The 18,608-nt window shown below is 38.8% G+C and overlaps 2 protein-coding genes across 2 annotated transcripts in view; both read right to left on the bottom strand.

The window, feature by feature from the left end:
* Window positions 1–460: 460 nt before the first annotated feature.
* LOC146488603 (uncharacterized) lies at window positions 461–4,824 on the bottom strand. The gene is made up of 4 exons (XM_085118802.1): window positions 4,668–4,824; window positions 2,788–2,868; window positions 1,636–1,736; window positions 461–786 (listed from the first exon to the last, which is right to left on the bottom strand). Exons 1-4 carry the CDS (start codon window positions 4,786–4,788, stop codon window positions 592–594), a joined length of 498 nt encoding a protein of 165 aa, XP_084974928.1. The 5' UTR covers window positions 4,789–4,824; the 3' UTR covers window positions 461–591.
* Window positions 4,825–7,080: 2,256 nt separating this feature from the next.
* LOC146488602 (molybdenum cofactor sulfurase-like) overlaps window positions 7,081–18,608 on the bottom strand; it is a 12,128-nt gene continuing 600 nt past the window's right edge. Inside the window, exons 2-11 of the mRNA XM_085118781.1 lie at window positions 16,640–17,495; window positions 16,131–16,407; window positions 13,884–14,501; window positions 11,640–11,802; window positions 11,005–11,101; window positions 10,454–10,569; window positions 9,313–9,425; window positions 8,658–8,795; window positions 7,828–7,932; window positions 7,081–7,312 (exon numbers count right to left, since the gene is read on the bottom strand). Of these exons, the coding sequence (XP_084974907.1) occupies window positions 7,223–7,312; window positions 7,828–7,932; window positions 8,658–8,795; window positions 9,313–9,425; window positions 10,454–10,569; window positions 11,005–11,101; window positions 11,640–11,802; window positions 13,884–14,501; window positions 16,131–16,407; window positions 16,640–17,495 (2,573 nt within the window). The 3' untranslated portion in view covers window positions 7,081–7,222. The remainder of the gene's footprint in view (window positions 7,313–7,827; window positions 7,933–8,657; window positions 8,796–9,312; window positions 9,426–10,453; window positions 10,570–11,004; window positions 11,102–11,639; window positions 11,803–13,883; window positions 14,502–16,130; window positions 16,408–16,639; window positions 17,496–18,608) is intronic.

The raw sequence follows: 18,608 nt of genomic DNA, 5'->3' as shown, positions 1-18,608 counted from the left end.
TGATTTGAAACCATTTACTGAAAGCACCATTTTTGAATCATAATTGACATTCAATTGTTAAGTATGCTTCTGAATGTTTGAGTGCAAGCTGATAACAGGATATACTTGCCAACTCTTGTGATAGGCTATCAATCATATCTATAGCAAAATGCATGATTCTGATTGGTTTGCTGTGTATATGTTACATAATCAGTGTGTTCCCATGGGGCAGGCTTTCTAATCTCGAGTTTTTCCAATGTTGCACACATCAATCAAGTGCACTGACAGGCAAATAATATTTTCTTTTTGTTGGTAAAACTAATACTGACAATTATAATAATTCATATTTATCACTGTTTTTCTATGTGACCTGCTCAACTATAAAATTAGCCAAAAAGCACATTATCAATTCAATCAGTACAAAGATGGAGGAGAATATAGTTCCAAAGGAAAATTGAGACACTCATTACCAATTCACACATCAACTAAAAATTTAATAATGCATTTATTTAACAGGATCATGCTTCCATGTTACAGGTCCTAATACATCCTAAGGTTGAACAACTATATATCCAAAAAATCACTTCTTTTGAGAAATTCCATTTTAGGAAATCAATGCTTTGGGCAAATTATGACAGGTACGTGAGAATGATGAAGAACATAGTCGCTGACGCTGCCTACAAAAGTACGTCTAATGGCACCCAGCCCACGGCTTCCCATCACGGCAAGGTCAGCTCCACATTCCTTGATCACCTTACAGATGGCTTCACCAGGCTTACCACCACACAGCTTGATCTCAAAGTCTATCTGAAAAGTGAAAATGCCCAACCAAACATATCAGGAAGAGTCTAAACACATGGATTACCTTCCATTTCTTCAATTATTTTAACTGTATTCACTTCCTATTACAATGTGATGTACCCAGAGTCCTAATGATCTTTGACCAGCGGTCGGTCACCAGGAGAGAGACTCAAGGAAATCAAAAAAAAAAAAAAAGGAAAGAATTTTTGATTGGCTGCCCCATAATGGCCCTGCATTGTTTTTACCAGAGTCTCTTCAAGCGACTGACCACTGGATAAAGAGCCTGAGCACTCTGTGTATGAGATTGGTTACAAAGAAGACAATAAACAAGAACCCCCCACCTACCCAGGTATACAAATGGTACCAATATATGAACCTGTGCCATGAACGGTAAATCTGAGGCTTTGCAGGACTGTGAGACCTGTCTCTCATAAGGTGGACTGTATAAACTACAACTCAATACATCCACTGTAAATATAGCTACATGCAGCAATGTCAGATAATGAGATTTTGAGACCCCGCCAACAAAATCTGAGATTCTGAGACTTGTGAGACTCTGGATTCTTCAAGGGACAAAACAGATGGCATATCTTTCTGAACAATAAAGACAGTTGTACATGCAAAGTCACTTAAACCATCAAGGTAGCAGCGTAACTCCCAAAACTGCATAGGTAACAGAAATAAAATAAAAAAGCCGTGACTTTGTTTTGTGTTCTGTAATTTGGCTCAATGAAGACAGGTGGGGTGAGTAATTGACACAAATAAATATTTGGTATTTCTAGAGCTGGATGTCATCACAGAAAACAAAATGTTAATGGTAATTCCCATATCCACTGGTAATGATTAAAACCATACTTTTGCTTCAGTCAACTTTTTCTTGTACTTCTCTTCAAGCTGTTTCACTTTGTCTGTGTGATCTTTGAGATGCTGTTCCCAGTCTTCTTTGGTGATGGTCTCTGTACACAAACATTAATCAAAAAGCCAGAGTGTCAACAGAACAATCAATTTGCAGGCTCAATTTTAACCTGGTTGTAAACATTAAATATCTGAAAAGTAAACATTGTAAATCCAAATTGTACCGATTTAACATGTATGACGATTTTGAATCGCTAGTAACAAAAGTCAAATCACAACTGTCATGGTTGTATATTACCGTTTTGTCATTCCTTTCCTTCCTACCCTATTTCATGTTTTCCCTATCATTTCTCCTGTGCTGCCTTTAAAGAAGCTCAAAAAAGTTCTTCATTATTTTAGTCCTCCCAAACCTCTCCTTATTCTTGTATCTTTGATATTATGGCTCTGCCTTCTTACTTAACAGTAAAAGTCATTCTTTCTTTTTTGTTATCCTGGCCCGCCTAGATTACCTTTGCTACCTGTGGAAATTGTACATGTATATAAACATCTAATAAAGTTCAGTTCAGTTTTACATGTACGCTCCCTTATTTATAGGGGAACAATACTAGTTTTTGTGGTTTGAAGTGAGTAACATGTCAGTTTATGAAGCTGTGTGATTGAAGGCCTTTATAATTAATGTTTGAATGGTAGAAAAAGAAATCTTTACCCAAATTATTATTAATACCAACTATCACCTGGAAAGCCTTTGGCTTCAGCCTCATGTTACAATAGCATGAAACTGGCATCACCTATACTGTTTCTCCCAGAAAACAGAACATTCTAAGATCTTAACATTTGATAGCTAAGTGCATAGTTCATTAGATAACATGCTTAAAATGTTTGGAAAAAACACAATCATTTAATATGCAGTTCCAGAAAATATCCATACTCCCCTCACAGAAGGTTTTATGTTTTGCACCTCCACCCCCTAGGAAATTGGAGTGTAGCTTCATAATTTGCTTCAAAAAGTTTGACTTTTAAGACCCCCCTCCCCCTAGGAATTTTCAATGACCTTCCATGGGGTGGGTGGTTTCGGAATATAATACAATATAAACTGCACAATATAAGTCTACTTAAGTGATAAAGTAGGAAGGTGATCAGGGTTCAACATACCAATGGCCCCAGGATGAGTTATTTCACTCACATGTATTACAAACAACTTGTCTTCTTCATGATGCATATTACTTACATACCCTAAAAAAAATGGTGAAAAATATTTTCGGTGACAAGTTTTAAACAGGTATGCATCAATCCATAGTTACTCTCAAAACTGCACCACAGACACATGATTTTATGGACCGTGAAATTCAACTATAAGTATAGAGATGTAACATATCAAACGCAAGGAAGTGTCATCCGATTCCCAAACATAAGAAGTGGGTTGAAAAACAAGAGCAGCCAAGTTTTTTTTAACCAACTTTGAGGTGTTTGGAAACTGGATGAAACACTCTTTGAGTGTTTGACATACATGTAGCTTCTCAATCCATATAATTATTCTTGAATAAATTCAAAGCAAAAGAAGTGTGGTAGTGCTTTGCTTTATTTTCTGTTCATGAATTATGAGAAATACAGATCACAAATTTTAACAAGGCATGCTCTCACCTGATCTTCCTTGGTTGTCAAGCAATAGACTGTTCACAGTCTCCTATTTTTCTGTGGGATTTTCGAGACTTAAATTCGATCAAACTGCCGCCATCTTAGTTTTTAACAGCAAATGCAACCTGCGGGGGCCCCTCGTCAGGGTACATTGTGTGTGTGCGTGTGGGAGGGGGGGGAGGGGCAGGAAAAATATTTTTCCCTTCTCTCTCTCCCCCACCCCCACCCCGCTTGGTAGTTTAGACACTCTTCCCAGGTTGCCCGCTCTTACAAACCAAGATGGTGGGAGTTCGATCGAAGCCTCAAGTCTTGAAAATCCCACGGAAAAATCGGGGACTGTGAACAGTCTAGTCAAACAATCTTTTGACTGTTACACAGACCAGTTTCTCTGAATACAACTGGTCTGGGATTGCTTTGCAGCGATATAATTGCCTGTTTATGACCATAAATTTTGAACACAAAATTGTTTACTTCAGCTGGTATAGATTGTTGATAAGCCTGGACAGTTTGATACAATACAGTCCAAACATCATGAGATCACTACAAAATAGCTAGGGCAAACAAGGTAATTTCCAAATATAAAACATCAATTACTAAAAATCAGGCCTGAGTATTTTGCCTTACCCAAAACGGTTTACAAGATAGTGCTTGTAAATTAGTTTTCAAGTACAGAAAATTGTAAATACTGAAAAGTACTCGGAACTTGAGAAACATGCGCCTGGGCCCATAGGTCACATGACACACGCCAGAAGCGTGTGCTGGATCACGAAAAAATGCAACATGCCATTAATTTCACTTAACCAATATAAAAGCAAATAATATGCAAGTTAAATTAGGTTAAAACGCATATATCGTTTAACGATATATATGAGCCAATACATGCAAATTAAATTGAACAAATCACCCGTTTGAAAACGGATACAATTTACACACACGAGTACGGCCGGAGGAGAGTAACTCCCACATCTTTAGGTGGTAGGTTTGACACTGCACAGACAATGCACGGTGATTAGGGTAATAAGGCGAAAACAATTAGTTGACGTCGACACCAACAAAATCTCCACGTCCAGTACGAGTAAACGCATAAGTTGAACTCAAGAATAGTAAACTAAGTAAGTGGAATACGATTAAAATTGCCTTAAAAATAGATGAACATTGGCTTGAGAAGAAAAATTGGATACGTGAATAACGCAAGTGTATGGCCATTCCAAAAGAACTAATTTTAAGAAAAAGAAGGCTTTGGTTTACTTTAAGCTTAAATATAAAACTTAATTTGCCGATCTTCCATTCTTGGTAAACTTATCTCCTACCGGACCGGGTGAATCTAGCAAAGAGCTTATACCTGTGTAAGTGTGCGCACTGGCGTGAAACAAGATTAGGAAATAAGAAATACCTACAGTTGAATGCCATTTCGCTGTGTTCGCTTCCATCGACGGGCAGAGCGACTTTTCTCACAGGCTTGGCCATCTCGCATCCGAATATAAAATCTTTCAGACAGGAAGATCGCTGCGACCGCATTGCATGATTTCACATCACGCAAGGGACCACTCCCCGAGGGAGGGGGCACGTCACAGGTCAGCGAGCGCGAGCGGGCCGTCTGTACGTCAGGGGATGGGTGCCTTGGGATAAGCTCTCCTTGATCAAATAAAGGAAATACGCCCTGGGCAGGTCAGGCAGACCTTCCCAAGTTAGTTTTGTTTCTTTCTAGACTGCGAGCAGTCTCTTTCTTCCCCCAAGTTCTGTGACAATCACGCGATTTCTAGCGAGTCGCGTGAAACGTGGGTATTTCCCTCTCCCCAATCCCTCCTCGTTCACTTTTCTAATTTGAGCGGCGTGTTACAACTAATTCATGCCAACATTGTGACCAGAAGTCCATAACGCGACTAAACAAATTGACCGGTGCAAAGAAGAATGTGACTGCGTGCCTGCAACGTGACACTATGAGTGCGACCAGGAGCGTTGGGTATTGGGGGCTGTTTACATGGAGGGACGGAGGAGAGCTAATCTTTTAAAAAAGAAGGAAGATCCTAGAAGGCGGATCAACTTTTCGTTTGGTTTACATTCAGAAATTTCGGTCGGAGTGGTTATCAAGTGGAGAAGGAAAAGCAAAAAAATTGTCGGCTTTTAGCAGCTGAACGTTCGGCTGCCGCCATATTTGTTCTTTTTTGTCCCTAGTACTAGGATCTTCCGAGCGAAGGTAGTTTACATGGAGCTAGGATCTTCCTAGTGCTAGGATCTTCCTATTTCTCAGCTAGGAAGTTCCTATCTCTCGGAAGATCCTAGCGCTAGGGCCAAGTACAACTTTTTGCATGTAAACTGAATAGAGAAAACAAATGGCACCCTCTAGAATCTTCCTAGTGCTAGGATCTTCCTCCCTCCATTTAAACAGCCCCTTAGTATTTTAGTTCCCTTCTCTTTGCTTCAGGCATTCCAACATATGGTCTACCATATCCTCACGCCTTCGGAATTTCCATAAACGCTTCATACTTTGTACTTCAGAAACTTTCAACTCTCACTAGGAAGCTCAAACCTACGACACGACCACTGCGAAAATTATAAGGCTTCAGATGGAACTGCTAAACGTCGAAAAAACTACTCGCCAACGAAACAAACTTATTTTTGCGACATTTTGTCCTGTTGCCTTTTTCAAACATCCTGAGGGATATTCCAGCAAGACAAGACAACAAGACTTCAAAAGGCGATTTTAAACCCGTCCTTAATGCCTTTGTTTTTTTTTTTATTTATTTTTTTTTTTATGTCAGTTTGTACTGGAAAGCGCTATTGATTCATATCTGGAAAATAGCGCTATAAAAATTGATATGATAACGATGCCGCCGCTTAAAACATACCTAACACGACGGACCGGCAGCTGCACCCCTGGGAATTTCGGCCGCGGATGAGTTGCCCGAGGCCTAGCGCTCCCTTTTTGGCGCAAAAACGGCTTCCCATTTCGGCATATAATTCATGGTAAGGTAAGGGTGACTATACTTTACCATGAATTACTTACCCCCATTTCCTTAGCAAGGAGTGCCCTACTTTAGATCAAAACGACTCACAATCATAGACATTTTGACCACATATATCGTTTACCTAAGAAAGTAACACTGCATAATACGTGTTACTGAACTTAAAACAGCACGGAAACAAATTCCTCACTTAGTGTTTATTGAATACCCATAAAATAAATTCCAAATATATTTTCTGGTATTGACGGTGAAGAGGTGTACAGTGTTATTCTTTATCATACTGTTATTGTTTATTACCCTGAGCATTTTGATATACTATACTGTCCGGCTATTCTTTTTAATGATGGAAAACACAAATTCCTGTAATTGTCGACAGCCGCTTTACAAAAGTCCGATTTGTAAATTTAAACCACGTCATCAATCATTGGAACTTCTTAACGAGAGCGAAGTTTGCCCTGAATTACTAAGACATGATGATTATGTGGAGGGCATTGAATGGGCCGTTTGTCATTCAAGGTAATTAGTTACTTATTTACTTAGACCCGTTAGCTCCATGCGGAGTAAAGACCGCCAACAAAGCGCAGCAGAATCAGTTTTGGGCTAACCTAGAAAATGACTCCCAGCAGAGCCTCCGGCCTCGCTCAACCGTTCTTCTCTACAACACTTTTCAGTGGCCTTCCCCTTGATGTCGCTCCTTGCGGGTCCCACTTCAAGTCCTGTCTTACGATTCGATTCTTCGGAGACAATTGGTTACAGAGGCTGGAACAATCATCAACATCAAATTTTCCGTTGAACACTGCGCAAACAGGGGATTCAACAGGCGAAAACACCAAAGTGAAGCTTTTTGGTAACATGTTGTTTTACTCCTCGCACTCACTCGACTAATTGTGCTTAAGTAACTAGGCCGAGTCCGTTTTGCCAGCTATGTCAGGTTCTTGTGAAGTGTTCGTAGACTTGTCAATAGGGGAACATCTCACAGATGGTAGCTAGTCACTGATGGTGACTATATCACCGCAGTGGAGAGTGGCTGGATTACTTCCATTGATCACATGCTCCAAGTGAATTCCGAAAGGCATCTGCAGAAAAAATAAGATAATCGTGACTATCCTTAAAACCTGTGCTGGCCTGAAATGTTAAACAGAAGCACAATCCTTGTTTCCCTTTTTCTCTTCCTAACAATTACCGCCAAGCAGTCAGTACCTTGACATCCTCCTTCTCATAGAAACCATTTTGGGTGCACACCTTCCTACTTGCCCTCGAAACGTAACTGGTATACGTAAGATAAGATCATGACTGTGTATGAGCTTTAGGGCGCTTTCCATCGTAAACGGAAGGTACCAATTTGAAGGATAATACGTTTTATCCTCGTCCTTCGAATTTCTTCAAAATAGCGCGTACTTTATTCGGAGTGATCATTTTCAAGATTTTGCAGCACCATCCCTTCAAAATGACGCATTCGATTCACAGACTGCATGGCCGGCCTGCTAATTCTGGCAAATGGAAAGCACTCCTAGTTAGCGTTCTCATCAATAGGGTTACTGTAAGGTGTGTTAACACCCAGTAACAAAAGGCAAAGAATTGTTCCACTTACTCGAGACCCCCTCAGCTTGCCAAGAGTCTTGAGTGGTTGGACATTTCTGATTCCAGTCTCCTGGTCGACGCACACCATTTGACATCGGTTACATTTACCCTGACTCTGTAAGATAAAACAGCTACTGTTACTGAGTGCCTCGCCAGCTCGTCACATGTGTGACAAATTTTATGAACAGTTACAAGGTTAAACGATCATCGTCCTTCAACCGTATAGATCCCTTTTAAATCTCAAGAAAAGGAAGGGGAGACAGAAGATTTGGCCACGAGTGCCTGAAACAACGGAAAGAGATAGAATGAAGGGTAGGGGTTGTAAATCGTGAATGACATGCATACCAGCGGGTATGATTTGATTACAAGTCTTCAGTGAAAGGTCACCGAACGGTTAAGTGTTTGAGAAGGAAATGTTTTTGCTTCCGAAGATTTAAAGAGAAAATAATGAAACTACATTGGTGTCCGTTGATAAACAATCAAAGGTTAAAGTTAAGGCCCGGCGGTGTAGCGGACTATCGGATGATTGTTGGTTCACTACATTGCTGATCTCTGTATTGTCGTGTAGTTTCCTAAAACAAAAAACTGTATTCCACATCGTCTCTCTTCACCCACGTGTATAAATCGGTATGGACAAAATTAATGATGGTGATGATGATGATGATGATGATGATGACGACGATGATGACAAAAAAAGTGAAAAATAAATTGCCCCCCAAAATTGGGGATTAGCCTGAGATGGACTAGCCTCCTATTTGATTGTTTCATGTTACAGGGACCGTACGATCCTGCAGTATAATTGCACTCCTATGCCCGAGGAGCGACTTTACCATAACTTACCTTGAAAACCAAATTACCGATTTTAATCGTCTTCCAGTCGTCTTCACTAAATGGTTTTTCACCGTTAACAACCAAGTTGGCTCTGAATCTGTCAATCAACCTGTCCACATGATTTAATTTGCTTTCTTCCGCCTGCGGCTGTCAAACAGAAAACAAAAGGAACAGTGTCTTGGTAACTTTCCATCAGTCACAGCAGGTTCACGCTCAAGGTACAACATAAAGGACTGCTGTAAAGAAATCCGGTTACCAAATAACATATTTTGCAGATGAATGTAAGTGACCGTGATATAGACTCACTTAGCGAACGAGTCCATGAAAATTGAAGCCATTTCAGACTAGAATAACCAGCAAGAAATAAAGGCCATGTAACAGTTACAATGTTTAAAGTATGACAGTCCTGTTGGAACTTTTCTTTCTCGTGAAGAAGATAAAAAGATCAGGAACAACTTCAAGTTAAAGATTCGGTGAATGAATACAATAACACTGATCCTTTGGCTACCCTGGATTTCGCCTTTTTCTGGGACAACTGTCCTTAGGTTTAGCGCCGAAAGTGAATTACTGCTCCTGAATTAGTCATTCAGCAAATCGTTCGTGTTCGTTTGGAGCTTGAAAAAGTCCACTCAGAGAAGCAGTGTGATAAACAACAGAGACTTACCTGTGATTCCAAAGCCGGTTTAACATTCATTAGGAGTTCATTTGAGCTTGCCCTGGAAATCAGTAGGAACTGTGATTCATTTGCTAAAGAAAGAGAACTGCTTCCTTTCTCGCCTTGATGTGAAAATATAGATTGGAAAGAAAGATAAAAATGTTAATGTTTCATTTCTTCGATCACTGGTAATTATGCACCTATCAATGTTAAGCCCGAGGGGGGGGACCCCGGGCATATGTGGGGCAATTGACTTTTCAGAAGATTTTTTGGTCAAAGTCCCCACCGTGGGGCCCCAAAACTGGGTCAAATAAGATCAAATATCCCCACCCTAGGGAAGTAATATCCCTAAAGTTCATAGTAGTTGTTGTGTATATTTTACAAATAATTGATATAAATTGCCAAGCTTTTTTTTTATATTTTAAACTCCTTTGATGCTTTGTGTAATCCGAGGAAAATAATCAACAAATCTAGCATTTCACGTGAAAAAATCAAATATAATTGTCTCAATCTTACAGGAACAACGCGAGCTGTATACCATGTTGAGCTTTACAAATCTAGCATTTCAAGTCATACAATCAGATATTTTCTCAATCTAATACGGAAAAGAATGTACCATGTAGAAAATACGAATCTAGCATTTCAAGTGATACAATCAGATATCATTTTCTCAATCTAATACAAAAACTGAATGGACCTTGTTGAGCTACACGAATCTAGAATGATACAATAAGATATCATTTTCTCAATCTAATACAAAAACTGAATGGACCTTGTTGAGCTACGCGAATCTAGAATGATACAATCAGATATCATTATTTTTCTCAATCTAATACAAAACCTAAATGCACCTTGAGCTACGCTAATCTGGCCGGCACATACGTGACTAGCTACCAGTCCTCCTCGCAAAAAAAAAGCAAACGTCCCCACCCTGGGGCCCTGATTCTAAGTCAAACTCCCGAGGGTGGGGAAGGCAAAAGAGGTCAAATGCTCCACATATGCCCGGGGTCCCCCCCCTCGGGCTTAACATTGATAGGTGCATTAGTAAACCTTAAAGTATAATCAGAGAATTTCTACATGGAGAGAAAGACAAAAGTATAATAATATACATCCTGCTCGTAACTACAAACGAAAAAGTTCAGTCCAGTACCTTGTAATTTACAAGTGCGGCCATCTTGCTTGTAATGTTCAATAAGTCGGCAATCTTTCTGTAAAAACTCTGACATCCAACAGGCAGCCTCTTCTCCACAGTCCAGGGCTGATATTCTACAATTCAACACACAGCAGTACATTTTATTGGTTTGTCAAAACCAAGGGAGCGCTGCTCTTTGCACCAAATTAAAGAGTAGCAATCAGCTTCAGAAGCCAGCACTATGAAAGTTGTCTAACTAATACCCTCTTTCTAGCTAGCTTGATTCAGGCTGATTCGGTAGAACAAAGGTGATCATATTCGGAGGCCGTGGGTTCGATTCCCGCCGTGGTCAAAGATTTTTTTCTTTGCCTTGTGCGGTTTCCTATTTCCTTAGTTATTAGGGCTAATGCTCAGTGGGAAATTCATGGATTCACTTTAGCACTTTAACATACACTGTAGAGTTAATTCTCTGATCCATCATTTGTGTTATTAGTGCTGGCGGTACAACATTCATTACAGACTCATTCATCAGTGTTGTGAACATACGCAGAGTAAGGTGATGACTGTACCTGTCTCCGCACACTTTGGTGTGACACAAACTCGCCTCATGCTCCACCCTCGGTTTCGCTGATGACGAATCTAACGGTAGCACCAGAGTTGTCATTCCTAACAAAACACAACATAGCAATCATACACCTACAAGAAATTGGCGTCCTTCCTTGGGCACAAGTCGTCTTGAGTAATCAAAATACATTTACAGTTTACAAACATATGGTCACACCTCCTTTTCTGTTGTTGCACCAGAAGTATGAATTTTTTAGCTTTAAGGTGAACATATAGCCTATCTTTTTAAATGAGTATGAACACCACCGTTCTCGGCTATTGGTTTTTAAATTTAAAAGGATTAAAAAATATCACAAAAAGTTTACTGAAAATATTTACAATTGAGGATTTTTAAGATTTAAATCCACGTAAGACGTTACCAAGTTAGATATAAACAGTCCGGACTTATATTTCAAGAAGTTACGTGAGTATATAACATTATAATGCGTTACAAAAAACTTGCACAAAGTAACCAAACGTTTAAAGCAGTAATACATCATCACAATTGTACAGTGGTCTTGTACAACAATACTGTTACATTCTCAAAAACAGAGCACTAACTTGGAGGAGAGAATACTGCTTTACATCAGGTTACACCTACCTGGGGCTGTCACAGAAAGAACACCATTGAAAACATCCAGAGTGGGTTTAATGAGGCACAACCGTGGCTCTCTCTTTTGAGTGAGGCATACTCCGGAATCAGTGACAATCATCCAATGACGGTCATAAACAAATCCTCGTAAGCCAACCTCCCATTCCTTGACCTAATTAACAAATAAATGAAGAAAAATCATTGTGAGTAGTGAGCAAGAGCAATTCACTGTCCTCTTTCGCAGTCTCTGCAAGTAAAAAAAATGGAGAATTACAAAAATGATATCACAAAATCAGGTATCTAGATTTCTCAACTTTTCCTTGAAAAGAAACTCTGTACAGTTTGCGCATTTGAATGTAAGATTAACGTATGTGGAAATTTGAAGAGTTAACTTAACACTGTGAGAGTATTCTGAGAGTAAAGAGTCAAGGTATCATACATCATGAGGCTAAGGGGTGTAATGGACCCCACTTTGAGGAATTGAAGAGTGTTTACGTTGGAAGCACCTTGAATGAAATGCCGGAACTAAACCAGCGGAACAGAACAAGCAGAACCACAGGAACCATCAAACCAAAACCACCAGAACGATTGGAACCATAAAAAACTGAAACGAAACCACTAAAACTATCAGAACTAACATCAGCATTGTTTACAGCAGAATGAGAATTTCTTGCCTTAAATTCGTCTTCACTTTCATTTTTTAGTTTCATTGGTTATAGAAAAAACAAGCCTACAAAATAGCTGACTGAAATCCAAGTTTTCTCGTGAAAACCAATTTTTGGCGGTTTTAGTGTTTATTTACTTTTGTTGCAACAATGGTCCAGTATAAACGGCTCTGTGTCACTGTCGAGTTGCCGTGACGGAAACCCGGAGGATACTCCTCTGCATTTTTGGTGGGGGGGGGGGGGGGGCGCCTCAGTTCTCCAAACTCTACCCCTATTCCCTATTTGAGATGAAATATGTCATTTTCCAGTACCCCTTTTAAGACCTGGCCCCAGCTGTTCAAAGCCCGATTAAGCTAATCCCGTATTAACGTTAAGTTTGATGAGAGTTTAATTAAAATCAATGAAGATTCTCCCAAAAGATTTTTGTCCGTCAGTTTTGCCTTTGACTTTTCTTAAACTTTAGCTTGAAATTAGTCTTTTAAACCTTTATAAACGAGCGAGATGAAAACCTCAATTAACTTTTAATCGTGGATTAGCGTTAATCGGCTTTCCAACGACCCGGGCCCTGGCCTCAAAAAATCAAGCAGGGGATTAAAACAACATACATCAGCAATGTTTTGGCATGTTTTGAATCTTCAGTTTTAGCTAGTTATTTGAGGGAACTTGCACTGAAGAAACAGTTTTGATGCGACTCCGGATTTCAAGTCTGGTGCCCTAACCGCTGTGCCATGCCGGCTCACCTATATAAAGTTGGGACATGCTTGTTAGCAGAGCAAGCCAATACAACAGTACATAAAAACATACATCTACTGTATATAGAGACCAGTTTGGACATAGTCATAACAGTAGTCTGATTTCATGAATGCTTGAACAGCACCCCTCCTGTTGGTTTTTGTCCCTTCCATGGATATGGTAACGGTGTTTGTTGATGATCCAAACATTGTTTTGCTCATTTCCTTTGTTTCATGTCATTTGTTTTGATGGTTCCAGTGATGATCCAGTGACAGTGGTTTTGGTTGTTTTGCTAGTTCCAATAAATTATTGATGGTTTTGTTCTGGTGTTTTCGGTTTTAGCTCATGCCCCTTGAACATTGAGTACAAGGGTTGCAGTGGTTTGGTTAGAAGACAGATAAACAAACCACATGTTTACAAAATTAATACACATGGCTTTGGTTAATAACTTGAACTACAAAATAGCTTGCTTTTTTACTGCTTATGTCGAAAAATGGAAATGTCAACAATGTATATTTTCATGGATATTTACCAATAAGTTCTATGAGTCTTTGGTATTAAAATGCAGGTTCTTAAGGCTACAGAGTCTCCTGTATACAGCTGCCAATTTGGTTTTGATAGATTTGGCATGTCTTATGCAAATGGTTTTTGGTACAGGTGTACCAGTTTCCTGCATTTTCAATAAAAATTATGGCAAGGGCATGTACCCCAAGAAGCTCCCTAAACAGGCACTTGGTAGCTTAAATAGAGAAACCCATTTCCAAATCCTAATTTGATCAGGAAACAGTGGATAGAAGAGCCACTCTATTGATAAATCTATTTAATTATTATTAGTTACCGCTATTGGGTTAATTACCTTAAATGCTGCACACGACTTGATCGGATAAAGGCAAATTTGTTCTAATCTAAGGCCGCTGTATGAACAGTCTTGCTCCAGGTGTGTTTTTGTTGTAGCCCTTGTTAAAACAGCATGTTGTGGATCTAAAGGTAAATCCTTTTCCCAGTTGTTTAGTCCGATGTTGTCTTCTTGTGCCCTACTCTTGTGGCAGTCAACCAACTCAGTTGCATTGGCCTTGTGTGGCACTTGGGGCATATTCCTGGGGGCTGTAATCACTGATTGATTCTCTGTATCTCCATCATTAATACCTGCATCTTGAACACCAAGCAAACTCCTGTGCGCATTAGTGCTGCTTCTTGGTGGCACACCATCTTGGACTCCTTCCAGAAAGCAGTCGTGAAGAAAATTCAAAAATGTGTTTGCATCAGCAAAGTTAGACATATACCCAAATGAGATTCTCACTGAACCAGTAGGTTTGCCTTCAATAAGGTCTCTATCATCCCCACATACATGGCCAGCATGTAAATTGTTCTTGATTTGCTCATTTGACAGGTTTAGGAATTTCTGGCAGGCTCCTGTGTTACAAAAACAGCCAGTCCTCAGGTGAATGTTGTACAAGCTTGCCATCTTCTCTACCTGTTGAATTTAAAAAAATATAATGAACATACTCAGTTAAGCAATCACATTCCTTTTTAAGGGTTAATATTTTTCACCAGTACGACTGATTCAATGGCCATCATACGTCATAAAGAACATGAAGCTATCAGGCCTACATTAGGTTTTGTAAGCAATCTATTAAATGGAAATTAAATAAATATTATTGAGTTCCTTTTAACACATACAAAGCTCATACATATGGTTGTCTATATGTTTCAAAATTTGCTTTAAGGTGGCCGAATACAGTTTTTTAGTGTATAGATGTTAGAAGACGTTATTTGGAAACTACGTATTTCTGGACGCCCAAAATTGGCATGGTGTAAAACCAACTAAGAAAGAATGTATTTTCGTAAGTCTTGTTGAGCTAAGTACCGTTTCCATGGCAACGCAGCGAACTATTAAACGTCCATAAATAGTAGGTTTCCTTTATTTTTAGAAAATGTACTCATTAGATTTTTTTCCATTTTTTGTATCCAGAACAACTCACAAAACACTGACACAGTTGCACTATTTTCATGTAATTTTGACAGAGAGATCTCCTGCAAATATTGATTTTGCATTTTAATGTTTTGTGAAGATACCCTCTGTTAGATTTAGGTTTCTCTTTGTAGGCGAGTTACGCTTTTAGGGAACTATTTTCATGCGAAATTTCAGGGAATTCTAATGAGTGGTTCCTTAGAAAACAGTTAATTTCCACGAAAAGAACCAGTCGCAATTTTTTGGTCAAATGCGCATGCGTGGTTTTATTTGGGTTTCATGGCAAAGATGAATTTAGCATGCGAAAGGTCTTGGTGAATGTTTTTTTTTTTGCTTGGAAAGAAAAGAAAAAGAGTCCAGAAACGAGAAACTCAGTTATTAAGGATCAAAACTTAACTTTATTATCCATTTCATGTGAAATTGAGGGATCACTTCATCGACCGCCGTATTTGCGTACCACAACCCTAGCGCGCTCTTAATAGCATCACTTACAGAATCTGTAAAGCGCGCGCAAACTGTGTTCAGCCACCTTAAATGTAATTTGTAGTTGCTTAAGTCAATTCGCTGTCACTAAATTTTCAATATTTATCACTAAATTCTATGTGTTTTATTTGTTAAATTTAATTCATAATCATTAAATTTAATTCGTTGTAGCTGGCTAAAATGTTAGCCAGCTAAAATCCACTATTGCTAGATTCAGTTCACTGCCACTGAGCTAAATTTGCAGTCACTAATTCATTTTTCTGTTGTTAAATTACATGTTATTCCTAAAATCAATATGTTGCAGCCAAAATCCATTTGCCTTTATTGTCACTAAATTCCTATATTGTCATTGTTGACATTGTTCAACACCATTCACTGAGCCCTAAAATTAAATTCGTTGGACATCGATCACTAAAATAATCCTCTGCTGCCAAAGACTACTTGCTGTTGCTGAACTCAGTCTTGGCCGTTGCTAAGTAAATATGGGTTACTGACCAACATGGCCTGGACTTAGGGTTTCATATTCTTTACGCGATTGGCTTACGATTAATAAAATGTAGATTTTATTTATTTATTTTTGGAGACACTTTTCTTGGAGAGCATTAGACAAAAAGGTGTACAGATGAGAGCCGTTTACAATACACTTACCTCACTGTAACCAACAAAGTCTCTATTTGCCCTCAGCAAGTTAAAGTTTATAATGGGTCCTTGTTTTGCTTTGTTTTTAAAATCTGTCTTGCAGTATAATTTGCACAAAGGTTTACCAGAGAGATGTTTCATTGCAGACATGTTGTTGTAAGTGTACAAGGCAATACTGTGCGTGTGATTCAAGACAGCAGTCATACATCCTGTTAGCTGTTCATACACACTGAATGCATGATTCAAAGAAATTATGTCCAGATAAGGAAGGGTGCCATCTTCAAATCTGAAAAAGATTGCTATCACTTGATCAGTAATAATGAAATACTGTAATACCATTATTAATTTACAATTATCATATTAAATAAATTTCGATGTGTAAAATATACAAAGAGCTAAATAAAGACAGGTGTTGATTCTATTTTTGGAGGGGGGGGGGGGGTGGTATTATCAGAGGGATTTATGGTAAGGAATTTTTATGCATGAACTTAGGGCACTTAATAAATGAGGCCACTTACTTTTCAGCAAGGTTTTCCCTTAAGACATGAAACATTTCACTTGAAATTGTAGCTTGCACAGTACCTCCACCATAGTAACTCTTTCTAAGCATGTATGAACTGCTGTTCTTTACAATGAGAGCACCCAGACCAGTCGGAAAACCAAACATCTTATAAAAAGAAATAGGAACAAAATCTGCTGGGCATGCAGTTAAGTCCAAAGGTGATGTGCTTACAAAAGACGCTGCATCCAAAACAACAAACCAACAACATGATGGATGGCATCTACTAAATAACAATCCTTTTTGAGCTTGGGAAACCCATTCAAGGGGATATTTTGCTCCAGAAAAGTTGCACATTGCAGGATAGGCAAACAGACAGTGACAACAATGATTTTTATGCTCTTCCACAAGTGAATCCAATGTGTCATTACTTGAGGAATTAAACACTGTTTTGAAATGCAAATCTCGCTTTGAATCCAGCACATCATTTTCACTGAGACAGATAATTTGTGCTCCACTGCTGGCAGCTTTTTCTCTGATGCCAACCACTGAAGTATGATTCTGTTCAAGGTAACAAAAACAACTTCCGCCACACTTTTTGTTGGTGACAGACACCTGCCAATTAAAGTTCTCGGCCAAGAGTCTTAAAGCCTCAGTAGCACCAGCGGTGAAAATCACGCTGTGATTTTCTACATTAGTGTTAAAGTGCCTTAAAATTCTGCTTCGAACTTGTTCAATTAAATCACTTGCTAACTGGCTGCTAGGATTCCTGCTGTGGGGATTTCCATAAACATTACTTGTAAAGTCATCGTAGATTCTTCTAATGACACTCTGTGGATATTGTGTTGCTCCAATATGATCCAGATATGTAATACCTAAATAAGATAAAACAAATAGTCAGGTTATTCTCTGTTTATAAATCCTCAAATATATTTCCTGAAAGTGTTCATAACTTAGGAAGTTGACTTTTAGCTTTTTCTACGCTTTGTTATTGATAAGCCAAAAAATTTACCTTTGCCTACTTCCACGTACAGCCAATTGCGTGGGTTTCACATAGCCGATAGTAGATGTCTCACTTTGGAATTAAATAACAACAAACTTTCCTTCAGCTCAAAACTTCATTTTGTTCCATGCAATTTCCTTCTTTGTAAGTTTGTCTCCATTGAATTGAAGAGCTCTTAGGTCAAGAAATTCCTTTTTGATAAATAATTCTTTTAGTCCCACCAATTTTTTATGTATTGAATTACCCATAAAACTTTTGGACAGATTTGTTCGACTCTGGAGCAGAAAAATGACTCCACAAGATGACCCAAGTGGCTATCATGTTTAAAGGAGCAAAAGGTTTTATTAATTGTTGAGAAAATACTGTAATCATTATCATTTATATAATTAACAATAGTGGAGGTGGAGTGGAAAAAGTGGAGGTGAATAGTGATGGCTATTTACCGAGCCACGAAGCGGCGAGGTAAATATCCATCACTTTCACCGACACTGAGGTGAATAATTGTTTTAGTATATACCATACAAGCTGAGTAAGAAGTGGACTAAAAATTACTTTATTTTTGACAATGTACCGACAAATGGTGGGAAATTTTAAAATCTCACGTGCCTCACGGTATGCGATTTCTTATTGCAGAAAGTTCCGTCTCACTTTCTTGCGGACAAATAAAACTTCTGGACACAATTGTTTAGTTGCTACGTATCTTTTCTTCAATTGTTGCGTAAAATTTGTCCTGTTGTTGAGCCATGCCGCAAAACATTATATAATTCATTGTAATGTTGTAATTATACATATTAATGGGTATATGTCAAGGTTCAATTGAGTGGCGGATGATATGTCGGTCAGCTAACAACAGAAAGTCGATCAAGTGTCAGTGAAATATCGGTAATGTATCGGTGGATTTTCATTGATTGACAGTCAATGGTCTATATATCAGTGGGCTGGCAGTCGATTGTCGGTCAATAGCCATATCAGTGCGTGTGTCGGT

This window comes from Pavona decussata, unplaced genomic scaffold, assembly GCF_977016875.1.
Source record: "Pavona decussata unplaced genomic scaffold, jaPavDecu1.1 SCAFFOLD_9, whole genome shotgun sequence".
In the NCBI taxonomy this organism is placed as follows: Eukaryota; Metazoa; Cnidaria; class Anthozoa; order Scleractinia; family Agariciidae; genus Pavona; species Pavona decussata.
Note: the sequence above shows the minus strand (reverse complement) of the source record. Positions and strands in the feature narration are given on the sequence as shown.